The sequence below is a fragment of the Nicrophorus vespilloides genome, unplaced genomic scaffold, assembly GCF_001412225.1.
Source record: "Nicrophorus vespilloides isolate i.1.1-1 unplaced genomic scaffold, Nicve_v1.0, whole genome shotgun sequence".
NCBI classification, from domain to species: domain Eukaryota; kingdom Metazoa; phylum Arthropoda; class Insecta; order Coleoptera; family Silphidae; genus Nicrophorus; species Nicrophorus vespilloides.
The window spans coordinates 2,995-17,712 of NW_017098156.1; the positions used below are offsets into that span (position 1 = coordinate 2,995).

Below are 14,718 nucleotides of genomic sequence, written 5' to 3' on the forward strand. Positions count from 1 at the left end.
CATTAAAGCGGAGTTACGCAGTGGGCCGACGACTGGAAAGTTGGCACGTCTCTCTCTCTCTCTCTCTTTGCTTCCTCGTCCTTTCTGCAGCGCGTGTAAGGACGAACCGAGGATCCGGCACCTGCCTCAGGAGCAATAGGAGGGAGCGAGGAGGTGCGGTGGTTCCAATGTGTAAAGTTGCCTAGTCCTGGCTACGTGAGGGGCATTATCAAAGGACAACAATGCCGAGCCAAAGATCCTTCCTCGCAAAGCTGCAGTCACACCGCTACTACCCAACTCCCTCAGAGTCGAGTGTACGTTGCACGCATAGATTAATTAAAATCAACTCCCTGGGATTTCAATCATGAATATGCAGCGCGATTTTTGCTTAAAAGTAATTTAGACTAATGCTTCCAGACCCCTCTCATTTTTCTCGACTCTATTGCTTCTTTTTTTCTCTGTTCTCTCTCTCTTTCGCCCTTCACGTTCTTCCTTTCTTTTTATATATATATATTTTTTATACCTCGAGTCTGGCAGTGGGACGACGCATAAATAAAGCTGCCCACTCCATAAAGCACTAATTAAGTCCGCTATCTCGCTTTCAATTATTCTTTTTGATTCGATCTACATCATAGATACACCGAGAGATGATCAAATCCTACAAAAAGAAAAGAACAAAAGTAACATTATGAATATTAAAAGATAAAACATTTTGTTAATAAAATGATTATTCTTTGCTAAATCCTCATTTTTGTTTTCAAAAATACTTTTACTTACTTTCTGTATTAACTCTGTTAATTATGATAATTATTTTTTTACTTATTTTAAATGAATAAATATATTATGCAAACAAATATACATGTAAATTATTTAAATAATATTATTGTTCAAATTTTCTTTAAACATTAAATTGTTTCAATCAATTACAATTTTATTAGTAAAAATATAAGCAAAAATTTACAGTTTCCTCGCATGGAATCAAATCAAAAAGCGTTTCTTCATTTCGTTCAACATGGTGCTACCAATATCGTTTGGTGATTTAGGACAGGTGACTCCTGCAGCTGTCAAGGTTCTGATCTTGTCTACAGCCTTGCCTTGACCTCCTGATACAATGGCTCCAGCGTGTCCCATCCTACGACCTGGAGGAGCGTAAAGACCTGCAACGTACGCCACCACAGGCTTCGAACCTTTCCCCGAGTTATTCTTTTTCAAATAGGCAGCTGCCTTCTCCTCCTCGCCACCACCAATCTCTCCAATTATGACAATACCTTTGGTGTTGGCATCCTGCAAGAACAGCCTAATTCCATCCACGAAATTTGTCCCATTGAAAGGATCACCACCGATACCCAAGCATAGGGTTTGCCCTAAACCAACGTCCGTCGTTTGTTGCACAGCTTCGTAGGTGAGAGTACCCGATCTGGAGATGATACCAATACATCCCTTCTTGTGGATTGATCCAGGCATGACGCCGATCTTGCATTGATCAGGAGCAATCAATCCAGCGCAGTTGGGTCCAATCAAACGAGATTTTCCTTGCCTCAGCAATCCATGCTTGATCTTCACCATATCGTGTTGAGGAATACCTTCGCTGATGCAGACGATCAAACCGATTTCCGCTTCTATAGCCTCCTGGATGGCAGCTCCAGCCTTCACCGGAGGCACGTAAATGACGGAAGCTTCGCAGTTCGTAGCCTGTTTCGCCTCTTTCACGGTGTTGAAGACTGGAAGATCCAGATGCTTCTTTCCTCCTTTACCTGGAGTCACGCCTCCAACCATGTTCGTTCCGTATTCCACCGCCAGTTTAACGTGAAGGGTTGCATGTTTGCCAGTGATTCCTTGGCAAAGAACTTTGGTTTCCTTCTTCACCATCAGATTCGGTATGGTGTCATCGTAACCCGCGTATCTCACTTGCTGCTTGAACAAAACCCCCAACCTTCTCAACAAAGCCATTCTGCTTACGTAACGCACCAAATTTCCAATTTGCGAGGAGACTTCAAATTATTTGACGTTTCTAAATCATCCATTGCAATCTTCGATTTACTTCAATCCAATTTATACAGTTATGTTTCTATGACACTATTCAACATCAACATTTTTGTCCTGCACTCTATAATCGTATAAATTAACTAATGAAGATTTAGTCTTAGTGGGATCATTTTGTGTTTTCCTGAATACAAACCTCACCAGAGTCTAACTAGAATATCATGCAATTATTGCATCACTAACGTCGCCAAATGTTAAAACAAATTATTTTAGTGTTAACAACATTCTCTATGATTTTAAATAATTTTGAAAGAATAAAATACAATAAATTTCAATTAATTTATTGCGAATGCATAATTATAATGATAAATCTTATATTTTTAATATGTATTCATTCCTTGATTAATCATTGAATTAGGTTTTGGAAAAAGTTTTCTTTTCTATACTTTCGATAATTCCAACAATAAAAAATAGTATTAATTTGTGTGAACGCAACTAAAAAAAAAACAATACATGAATAAATTCTCATATATTTCTTTTGTAACTTAAATTTTGCATTACTTTAAGTATTGATTGTAATGCTTTACTTTTATGCAATTGTATACGTAATGATGAAAATAGCATAGGTGTATAAAAAATAATATCCGAACGAAATCCTTGCAGCCATAAAAGAAAGCAGCAGGAAGCAAGTTAATATTCAGGGGCCACAAATCAAGGCATTTAATTTACGATTGCAATGCAATGAGGGACTAGTAATAGTTGCCCGTTCCTGCATACGGGTTTTAATTAAATTGTGGACTTTTACTGCTTAATAAAGTTCCAGTATACATATTTTTTTTCTAATCTGAATAAGTGAATAGGAAAGCAAAAAAAAACACGTAAATTATATTTTTTTGTTCTTGTATTTTATTTATCGTTCCGTCGGGGGATGAAGTAAAAAGAGATAAACAATCTCCGGATTTCCACCCTTATATACGCATCCTACTTCATTCTTTTTTATGTGTGTGTGTGTTTGTTCGAGGGCGCAACTCATTTTGATTAATTTTATTTTTATAATTATATTAATAACTCAGATTAGGCGCGGGCGCAATAAATTTGCGCAATAATAAGAGTAATTCGTGTGTTGGTTTCATAATAAAGTTGGGGATGATGGAAATGAAAGGGACAGAGAGAGGGTGTAGTGTGCGTGGGATCGGGTAGTTATCTGATATCAGCGACGACGTGTATAATGTGCACGTACTCTGCGGGAGTCCGAAGAACCCCAAAGAATACCGCAAAAAATAAAAATGAAACAGGCACAAATAAATTACGCAACGGGTGCTTCATCGCTGCCCCCGCGTTGTTGAGATAGAAAGAAAAAAATGTATATATATAAAAGACGGCAAGCAAATAAATTTCAGATTAGGAAAATTGCCGAAAGCAATTTATCTTTAATGAAGATTAAACGTTATCTTTGTTTGTAGTAAATAAAGTCTTAAGTCTTTGTTAAGGAATCTCCGTTTCGTTTACCGTATAATCTATGGAATACGACTTATTTAATACTGAGGGAAAGAGGTTTTTAACGTAAATCAAAGTAAACGTTTCAGAAATTTCAGTTTCACTTTCATATAACAATTGTGTTTTAATTTATCTCATTTGTTCATCATGTTCTTAATATACATGTTTAAATGTTCTTTGTACATGATAAAATCATGAATTGTTATTGAAATAATCAATTTTAGACACTTGGTTTATCAAAAATTTGATGTTATAGCTTTAAATTGATGAAAACTTTCTAAACATTTTTCAAGTTTAATATTTTTACCTTCTTAATTACATTATTTCAGATTTTTTTTATGTCGTGTAATTTTATTTACAATCTGTTCAAAGTGAATATTGAGTAAATTTAAGATCGCGATTGACATTAGGTCCATGAAGGTCCATTTGCTGAACCTCTTTCATTTCATTGTCTATCTGTGATGAACGATGGCCCTATTGCTGTAAGCACCGAGAGGGCTCACAAAGGGCCTTTCTTGACCAGGATTTGAACCTGTGACCACTGGCACGTGGGTAGGGCGACTTAACCATTCGGCTATTAATCGCCCTTTTTCTAAATTTGACTAGGCTTTAAAATGTATTGTTTACCTATATTTCAGTTTTACTTTTTCTTTCTATATTTTTTTAGTTTGTATATGAATGTTTCTTCGTATGTTCTAATTAATCTTACGGTTTTTAAGTTCATTTTTTATTGAAAAAGTTGACTTTCACAACAATTCTAATCCCCTTACAATCTAATACCTAAATGTGATTTAGATTCTATCATTTTTTCCATTTTAAATTTATTACCTCCAAAAATTCAAATTTGTTCTAGCTTCATCAAACTTTACTTAAATCTAACGAATTTAGAAAATTTTCTTCCTGTTTCCTGAAAAAAAAAAATCCCTTATTATTGCTAAAATTGGAAAATCGGTTTCTTAGAAAAGTTGATATTTGAAAGAGTCGGTTTATGTACAAGCTTATTTAATATAGAAACATAATTTTGGGAATTATCTCTATAATTTTGCATATATGTTAGGAAAGAACAAATGTTAATAGTTTCAAACTGATTTTGTTTGTTTTTTAATATATTTATAGAAATTATCATTATTTTTTTGTTTAGAAGAATTGTTATTTTTATATTCATAGTTTCCCTTCTTTTATTCTTCTATTACCTTAGGTACATATGAATAACAATGCGTGGTTTCGATTTCCCAACAGATCTCGTTTCATCCAGATTTCATGTTTTCCAATTACAGCATCCAATTGCATCCCAGATTTTTTGTTGTTGTTATTGTTACATTATTCGTCCTATATAATTCTTTGTTATTTAAAGTCACTGTGGGACTTCACTTTTATTTCATCGTAAATATAATTATGATTGTTGTTTTATGCAAATTCAGTAATTTATAACATTTTTTTTTTATATATTATTTATTTATTATATATTTTATATATTTTTTATATATTAGACAATTTATTTACTTTGGGTCAAAATTTGAAATACAAATATTTCTTTCTGTAATTTATTGAAAAAAAAATGATTTTAAATGATTCACATTAATTAATCTTATATTGTCCTTTACGTAAGAAATCAGATGAAAATAATGGAAATTTAGTTTAAGTTTAGTTCTTTTCTATACAAAATTACACAAGAAATGAGATAGAAAAAATGAAAATGTTAGATTGAAAATAAGTTGAAGTTACAATTATAATTTTTATTATATAAATTGTAACATTAAAGATTTTTGTTTAATATTTAAATTTGTGCGATGAATTGAAATGTAAATTCAATGAGTAATGGAAATCAGTGATGCGGAGGACAAACGGTTATAAAATGAATTCGCCTCTTGATATGAAGGACGTCTGGGGAAAGAGAAAAAGCAAACACTTGGAACTGAAGATTTGAAAATTAAAATCAATTAATATTTGTGTGTGTGTTAGAGCTGAGAACGATTAAAATGCAGTACAATGGATTTTAATGGGTCGTCGCGAAGCTTAATGAAAACAATTTTCTGGATGCTGAAGGCGAAGCCCGGAGAGCATATTCCTTTCTACGGTGTAGGCAAATCCTTTAATATAATTTCTATTGAGGAGAGTTGGAACAATGGGAGAGGAGTTCGGAGCTTCGGTCTTGGGTTTGGGGAAACAATAACAGGACAAAGCATTAAACTGTCAAAGTTCTTTCGGTGGAACTTAAACAGCAAGTTATTTATTATAAATGCGAGGCGAAAGACGCGCCGCGACTCTGGGAAGAAGAGTGCTGTTTCGTATGTTGTTGTTTGTGTTTGTATGTGTGTGTTTTGGAAGGAGATGGAAGATTGGAGGAGACAAAAGTTAAAGTAGTAAATTCCGGGGACATGTGGAGACGCGTGGAAGTTTATCCCTGAAGAAGTAAAGAAATAAAAGGAAGAAAGAGCATCAGCAGCCAACACCCAGGCATAAAGCAGAGGGGAAGTGAAAAAAAAAATGTAAGGAAAAGCGCTGCAAATAAAATAAGGGAAAGAATAAGGAGTAAATAAGTAAAAACATTGGGTTTCCCTCCATCTGTGTGGAGAACAAAAGCTGCAGGTGAAAAGTTATCCTGGGTTACTGCGATCCGCGGAATAGTGGAGGAGACGCGAGAGTTAACGGCCATAAATTACCACCGCATTCCTTGCGCCATTCAAAGAACAATTTATTTATTAAAAGCCGAGACAATAAGAATGAAAACGAGAGATTTAGAGAGGAAGAAATTAAGGGAGGAAGAGATGGGAACGCCGCGAGGCGCGAATTACAAAACAACGGCAGAACAGAAGAAGTAGAAGTAAAAAAAAAGGAAGAAGAGAAATCTGCATTCTGCATCGTAATTTCAAAACAACGATTTTCCATTAATTTCCACTGTCACCGGCACGCCATTATTATTTACACTTTTCGCCAGTTTTCCATGCCTCCGGCGAAAAATATAAATTTAAATTATTATTTTCTCCTCTTCTCTTCAAGCTTTACTTTTTTTTTTCATGACGCAGAATGAAGAACATTTTACAAGAAAATTGAAAAAAAATCTACAAAATATTTAGAAACTAGCATCTGTGGATAAAAAAATATTTTATGTATAATTAAAATTATCGGTAAAAAGTTATATATTTTAACATTCAAAATTATTGATTTGTAATTTTCTTTATGTTCCAATTTCATTTATGCAAATGAAATTGCATCTTAATTGTTTGTCCTTAAATCAAAATGTGTTCTTATGAGTAAATTTTAGTCCTTATTTCTGAATTTATTCATTAACAATCCTTCTATCCTGATGCCTATCTATCCGAATAATTTCTAACGAGTAAATTTTAGTCCTTAATTTTAAATTTATTCAATCAACGTCCTAAACATATGCTTATTTATCAAAATAAGTTCTTATGAGTAAATTTTCGTCCTTAGTCCTTAATTTATTCGTTCACAATCCTTTCATACATATTTATCAAAATAAGTTGTCATTAGCAAATTTTAGTCCTTAATCTTAAGATTACTCATTCAAAATCCTTTTACTTATCAAAATAAGATGTCATGAGTAAATATTAGTTCTTAATCCTGAACTGTTTCATTCAAAAACATCTATCCAAATGCTCATTAAATTATAGCTATGTTATATAACAGGGTTGGGCAAATGTGGCTCTTCGTTGAGTTACGACTCCTATTGAAAAATTAATATATGAAAATATAGTAAAACATCTTGAAACATAGGATTGGATGTCAATAACGTGCCCATCCCTGTTATATAACAACATAATATAAAATATGTCCAATTAATTATTCAACATTCAAAATCCAAACATCACATTGCATAAAATTGTATTTACTTTGCAAATTCGTGTTGTTTTTTTTTTCTCTTCTTTTCGAAATTAGTTTTTGAAATTTTGGCTGAAATGTTCCGACCCGATGCAAGAAGAAGGTATTAGCATAATTTTCGGGTAAATGAAAACACTAAATATTTGATGAAGCAACATTTTGCTGCGGCCTCCTCCACATCATCCATTTACGTAATATATTTTTAAGAAGAAACTTTTATGCCAGTTTGATATCGAGTTCGTTGGCGCTCACCGCGCGCCGCAAATTGTTTTTATGAAATTATTATGCTAATAACGAAATTTATCGGAACGGAGCCGCATTTAAAACGGGATCTCCTTGCAAATTTTTACGATCAAATACATAGATATATTTATATAAATAGAGAGGAGGCAATAAATTTATATATATTTATTTGTATAGTTATATAAAGAGAGAGAGAGAGAAGGCTATAAATATTTTGTAGGTGGAACAGTAAAAACCTGGCCACAGGACCGGCCAATAAAATTGAAGTGGCAACAAAAAAAAAAGTATTCAGATGTGTGTGTCCATCAAAAATTTACAGCTGTAAGAGGAAATGAAAGTAAAAGACTTTACATACTAGAGCGTTTGTACAGGAGACAACGTGGTCAGGATTTTGTTCCTGTGTTCCCGGGAAAAAAAATTCGAGAATTTCAAGAAATTAAATAGAAATGGACAGAAAGATCTCGATTTATATTACTGTTAATAAAAATGTCATTTTAACCGGTTGGTTGCACATTTAACCAATACATCTTTCTAAATTTTATGCAAAACACCTCAATGGGAACCTTAGTTAAAGAAAATGCTTAAGAGATGTCGTGTTGTCGTTGTATTTTTGTTCAGTTACATAAGTGTATGAGAAAGTATCCACATAATATGTAAAATATAATATATATTTGAGTTTCTGCGAACTTCATGGGAGCCTGTGCTCGCGCGAGTGAAGATTATTGTGAATAGACAATAATCATCATTGTAATCATAAGAAATAAAGAACCTGGAAAAGGAAAATATTTGTGTTCTTTCGTTTCTAAAGCTGGTAAGGGTCCGAACAACAACGTTTTTTTTCCAAAAACACTAACGTATATACTTATTTAAACATTGGATTAATTAATTGTCTTGTTGGTGTTTGTGAAGCCGCCGATTTTAAGAGAAAGATTACAAGAAAAAAAAAAAACTAGTTGTTTACGCTTTGCATGGATCTTTCCAAGTCAGTCTCGTGTCCAGATGCATTCCCAAGTATCTCACCCTTGAAGATGCTGGAACTATTTGGTTGTTGAGTTTCACTGGAGGAAAGGTGTCTCGTTTTAAGGTGAAAGTAACATGCACCGATTTCGACTTGTTTATACTAATTCGCCATTTCTTAAGCTCTTCTTGAATTCCATTTCAATTTTAAAATTCTTTATTCAGTGTAGATATGCAGATACAATGGTGTTGTTATTAAGGGGTGGCGTACATGTGAGCTTAAGCTCATTTAGCCAGAAACATGATGAGTGTTATTTAATGGCACAAAAAAAGAAAAAGTTTTGCGGTTAAGGGTTTTTAACTCTTCTTGAAGGTGTCGAGATGCAATTATGGGACTTTTGTCTGATGCCATCATTGCTTTGTTATCTGTGTTTGTTTTTTCTGTTGTTGGTATATCTGCAGTGTTTAATAGATATAAAATTGGTCCCAGGACACTACCTTGTGGAACGCCCAACTTTATGAGGCTCAACTCAGTTTGTGCTTCCTGAGCCTTACAAAATAAAGCCTATAATAACTAAAGTTTTTTTTTAAGAATGAAAGTATGATTCCTTTTCATTCCATATAGGATTATTATCTTTAAGGAAATGCGTTAACGTGTCAGTTTCTTTTTTTGTAAAGAAAAGCAGAAACAAAGTCAAGTGTATGAATAAGAATGACATTTCTAATTTCTCACGTTACAGTGGGTAACTAAATCGCAAGATTGCAATCGGAATGTGATATGGAATTGTGTGTGAGAGTGCGAATGTGCGCACGGGTTTTAGCCTGTGAAAAGGAAGGAAAGAAGGAAGGAAAATAAAAACGGCGAAAAGGGGAGAGAAAAATCCATCAGGGAATATAAATGAAATGTCAACGTACCCGACGAGTCATTTTTACAGCTCACATTTGAATGTGTACATATATACACACACACGCATACAAGCGCGCATAGATGATAGAAAGCTTTAACAAAGCAATTTCCCCCCCACATATTTCCCGACCCTCTCTGCACAACCACTAATACTTTGCATTTTAATACGTATTTTAATTTGGATTTTCCGCTAATATTGAACGCGGAATACGCGGTGGACGGAAAAAGTAGGAAAGTGCTTTTCGTCGTCAATATATTGGGATGAAACGTGAAAAATCATGAAAAAAAAATAAACTGAAATTAGATTCTGCTGTGCGTGTAAGGTAATTTTATCTAAGCTAAGAAAAAAATATTGAAAGTAGGTCGGCCCTAAGGGAAGATCTGAAATTCGAACTAGTAACGTTTTTTTTTTATTATATTGCAGTCAAGGGTAGAACGATTTGTTTCATGCGCTTTAGTATTATGTTCGTATTCGATTGGTGACTTCACAAAAGGTGTGCTTGATTTTATATGATTCTTTTTTTTTATGTATACATTTCACTTTCTCGGATCTCTATAAATTATATTACTTTTGCTTTGATTACTTTTTTTCTTCGACTTTAGACAATTCAATAGAAAATTTGTATAAAACAAAGTCACGTTTATTAGAAATTAGTTCAAACTATTTATTAAAGTTGTTGTTGACCCTAGACAACAATTAAGTAGATTCAATTTAAATATTTTAAAATTTGATTCAAACATTTTCAGTTGGAACAATAATTTTATTGCAAATTTTTATTTCTTTAATAACATTTCAATTTTTTCTTTTAGTTAATATTTTATATTCAAAAAACTTAATTATACTATTTTTTTTTTAATATTTAAGAGAAAAAATCTATAAAATTAATAATAAATTAAAGATGTCTTCAATTTTGGAACAGAAAAACGAAGAAAATTTATTATTTAGAGATTAATTATATTGATTTTGTAGTTCGCATGAAGTATATTAAATTTTTTTTAATTAGAAACTAATTAAAGCACATTTTGAAGAGAAAATACTGTAAAAATTGAAATATTTCCAATTAAATTTTTTGATTTCATACCCATATGCATTTTCCTAAAATAATTTATAACTTGTTGAGATATTTAATCGTCTGGTAAATTGCAATTTGCAAGTAAACATTGATTGATATTTTTTAATCAAAAATTAATACAAAAAATGTTTTTTTTGTTTATCCGTACGATGTCCAATTAATACACAAATTCGTGTTTCATCACGTTTCATTTTTCTGGTAAAAAATTTTACATTGAAGTTTCGGCGCTAATGGCTTCCAATGCAAAATTAATACGGATAATTCGGTACTACAAAAAAAAACGTACATTTAAAAATCATCATTTTGTCACTTCGCAAATCCGAAATCATACATCAAAAACAACATTTCGCTTCTATTTATCTTTGCTCGTGATTAATGAACACGCGTCGTGATTAATTTCTGTGTGTATGTGTTTGCGCTTTTAATTATGCAAATGAAAATTAATAAAATGAGCGAAAGGACAAAGGACAACACGTGTTTGTTTGAGCGGAAAAGCTTTTAGAGAATGAAAGGAAACGAGGCGCACGCGCAAGTTTAATGCGAATTTTTTTTATCTCGGCCTAGGTATAATCAATCTGCCAGAATGAAAAAGGGAGTTTAAAAAAAAATATTGAAAAATACGAGTAAAAAAAAATATGCGTTGAGGGAGATAGAAAAATTGTTTGGGAGAGAGGGATGAATGAATGCATTTAATGTGCGATCTTTCTCCCTCCAAGAATGGGTGTATTCCTTCTTCTTCCTTTTCTTGCGTCTTTCCTTCCTTCCAACCCCTATGTATTTGTTGTTCGGCTGTTGTTGCGTGACCCCGAAGTTAGATCAGGTGTTATCGCATCTCCACTCTGTCTCCATATATTACCAGGCCTGTCGCCCGCCAAATCCCGCTTACATAACTCACAAGTTATTCAGAGCCCCGCGCGCCGTCGTCTCAACTTATCATTATGCACTGAAGAACAGACGTCGCCCTACGAAAACTCGGCAAGATTAAAAACAGTTTACATATGAAAAAAAGAAAAAAAAAGTATTTAGTAAATGGACGAATTAGGATGATGACTTTTGCATTTGACCCAAGTTTGGAGATCTTCGTATATGAACTTACTCTTTCTGACCACAACACTAGAATCTTTGAATCGTTAATCATATAAACCTAATCTTCTTTATCACAACTCTGGAAACTTTGTTAAGAGTCATCATTATGAATAATCTATAAACTTAGTCTTTGTTACCACATTCCTAGAATTTTTGTATCATCTATTGATACTTATTGAGATAGTCATCATTGTTGAGAAATCTTTAAACTAAATATTCTTAGCTGAGGCTCTCAAATCCTTGTATATTCAATCATCTTAATATTCCTTAGTCTTCTTAATTAAGAAAACCATGAATGTAATATTCTTTACAACTCTAGAATCTTTCTATATTAAATTGTCTTCATTTAGAATTGTCACTATTAAGAAATCTATGAATAAAATATTCTTTATCAGAACTCTAGAATCTAAGAACTTATTTTTTCTTACCACAACTCTACAATGTTTGCATCATCAATTATCTTCATATAGAGACATCATTATTCAAAAATGTATGAACTTAATCTTCCTTATACAACACTAGAATCTTTGTATCATCAATTGATTTCATATAAAGTCATCATTATATAAAAATCTATAAACTTAATCTTCTTTACACAACTCTCGAATCTTTACATCATCAATTGTCTTCATATAGTCATAATTATTAAGAAATTTATAAACTTCCTTACCAGAGCTATAAAATCTTTATAACATCAATTGTTTTCATATAGAGTCATCATTATACAAAAATCTATAAACTTAATCTTCTTTACACAACTCTCGAATCTTTGTATCATCAATTGTCTTCATATAGTCATAATTATTAATAAATTTATAAATTTCCTTACCAGAACTATAAAATCTTTATATCATCAATTGTTTCCATATGAAGTCATCATTATACAAAAATCTATAAACTTAATCTTCTTTACACAACTATCGAATCTTTTTATCATCAATTGTCTTCATATAGTCATAATTATTAAGAAATTTATAAATTTTCTTACCAGAACTATAAAATCTTTATATCATCAATTGTTTCCATATGAAGTCATCATTATACAACAATCTATAAACTTAATCTTCTTTACACAACTCTTGAATCTTTACATCATCAATTGTCTTCATATAGTCAAAATTATTAAGAAATTTATAAACTTCTTTACCAGAGCTATAAAATCTTTATAACATCAATTGTTTTCATATAGAGTCATCATTATTCAAAAATCTATAAACTTAATCTTTTTTAGACAACTCTTGAATCTTTACATCATTAATTGTCGTCATATAGTCATAATTATTAAGAAATTTATAAAATTCCTTACCAGAACTATAAAATCTTTATAACATCAATTGTTTTCATATAGTCAACATTATTAATAAATCTATGAACTAAATTTTGATTATGATAACACTAAAATATTAGATTTATAATTATAATCAAGTAGTGTTTTTTATTACATAGTTACATAGTAAACAAACGATGATACTAGGTTGAAAATCATGATAATGCGGAGGAGGAATGGCGAAATGTATTTCGGAAAAAATAGAATGTCGACGACCAAAAAAAAAATATAGAAAGAGTGAAGCGAACGGTCATAAAAGAACGTCAGTATTATGACTTTGCGCTCCGGGGACTTCCGCACAGAAGGACCATTGTTTAACCTCGTAATTTATTATGAGCTTTTTCTTTTGCAAAAATTATTGCCCAGCCGCCACCGCCGCCGTCCTACAAAAAAAAAGCGTATAAAAAGGACCGCCGCTTTGACCGCCACCGGCCGCTCGCATTGCCGAACGTTCTACAGAAAGTGTGACAATTATTATTACAAAAAAGTAACATTTTCCAACAATCAAAGTTATTTTCAAATTTCTATATAAAAAAGCTTGTACGTTATATAATGAATTTCTAAGAAACTTAACTTAAGTCTTAGGAAATTAGTTTAATTATTATTATAAATGTATTAATATTAAGGATTAAACCTTTTTCCAAACTTTTTAAAATTCATATTAAATATATAACTAATTATAAAGATTTCTGACATTTATACTTTATGAGCTTAAACTATACAGCAATACCTCGCATTGTGCGGATTAGATCATCCCGGATTTACAATAGTCCGGTTTGAAAATTAACTAAATTGAAATTAACAAACTTTATACAGTAAAGTTTTTTTCTGTGCAGTTTATCATTGTATGGTTTTGAAATCCTTGATTATGTCCGGATATTTGCTGTAATTTCATAGTCTTTTGAAAAACGTTTCAATTAATGTAATTAATATAATATGTATACGTTTCTAATAGACTTTGAGTTTAAAAAACTTAAAGAAAACTATGATTTGTTAAATTTATTTGTCCTTTCGACAAGAAAGGTAAATCTATGTATATTCTCATACATTGATTCCACTGCTTTTTATTATCGATTTAGTGTTATTCAACTTGTACTCTCGGAATTCGAGCAAACAAAATTATACACATTTCTCGTTACAAATGCTTCTAAATTAATTAAGGCACTTTCATTCCATTCCATAAGAACAAATATTTACGTCTCACTCTCTCCCACGCGTTCCCCTTCCTTCCTCTCTCTCTCTCTCTTTCTCACGGACTCTCTCTCCCACGAAGGCGAGCAACGTAAGAAATTCATAATTCCCTTGTAAATTAGTGGAGCGCAATGGGGTGGCGGAGATGAAGTTTCTTCTTTCTAAACGGGTCGGAAGAGGAACGGGTCCGGAAATTTATTCATTTTTAAAGTAGCATCGCTTTAAAACCTGATGAAATTTTCCAATGGAATTGGAATGTTTCATTTTCTTTTGAGACGCGACCCCCTCGCCTCGTCCTTCGTCCTTTCGAAACGATTCCTCGGACGACTTTCCGCTCGACGGAAACTTTATTCACATTCCTTCGGCAACTAGCTTTGGCTCAATATTATTCTTAATTTCACCCATTTTTTCATTTTCTCTGTTATTTACTTATTTTATTGCCGCCAGACAAAAAAACACCCTATATCATTTCCGTTATTAAATTTAATGAAATCCATTTGAATATTGAGAGCGAAAGAACTGCGAGCGAAGAAGCGCCTTTTTTTTCTGTTTTCAATAAGCTATAATGTTTTTGTCTTCTCTTTGTTTCAGGTATGTTTGGAGAAAGCTAATAGAGATTTAATAACTTCGTC

The 14,718-nt window shown here is 32.3% G+C and overlaps 1 protein-coding gene across 1 annotated transcript in view; it reads right to left on the reverse strand.

Moving 5' to 3' along the window:
• Positions 1 to 957: 957 nt before the first annotated feature.
• Positions 958 to 14,718, reverse strand: part of LOC108561768 (succinyl-CoA ligase subunit alpha, mitochondrial-like) — a 32,049-nt gene continuing 18,288 nt past the window's right edge. The window contains exon 2 of the mRNA XM_017919822.1: positions 958 to 1,970. Within this exon, the coding sequence (XP_017775311.1) occupies positions 958 to 1,970 (1,013 nt within the window). The remainder of the gene's footprint in view (positions 1,971 to 14,718) is intronic.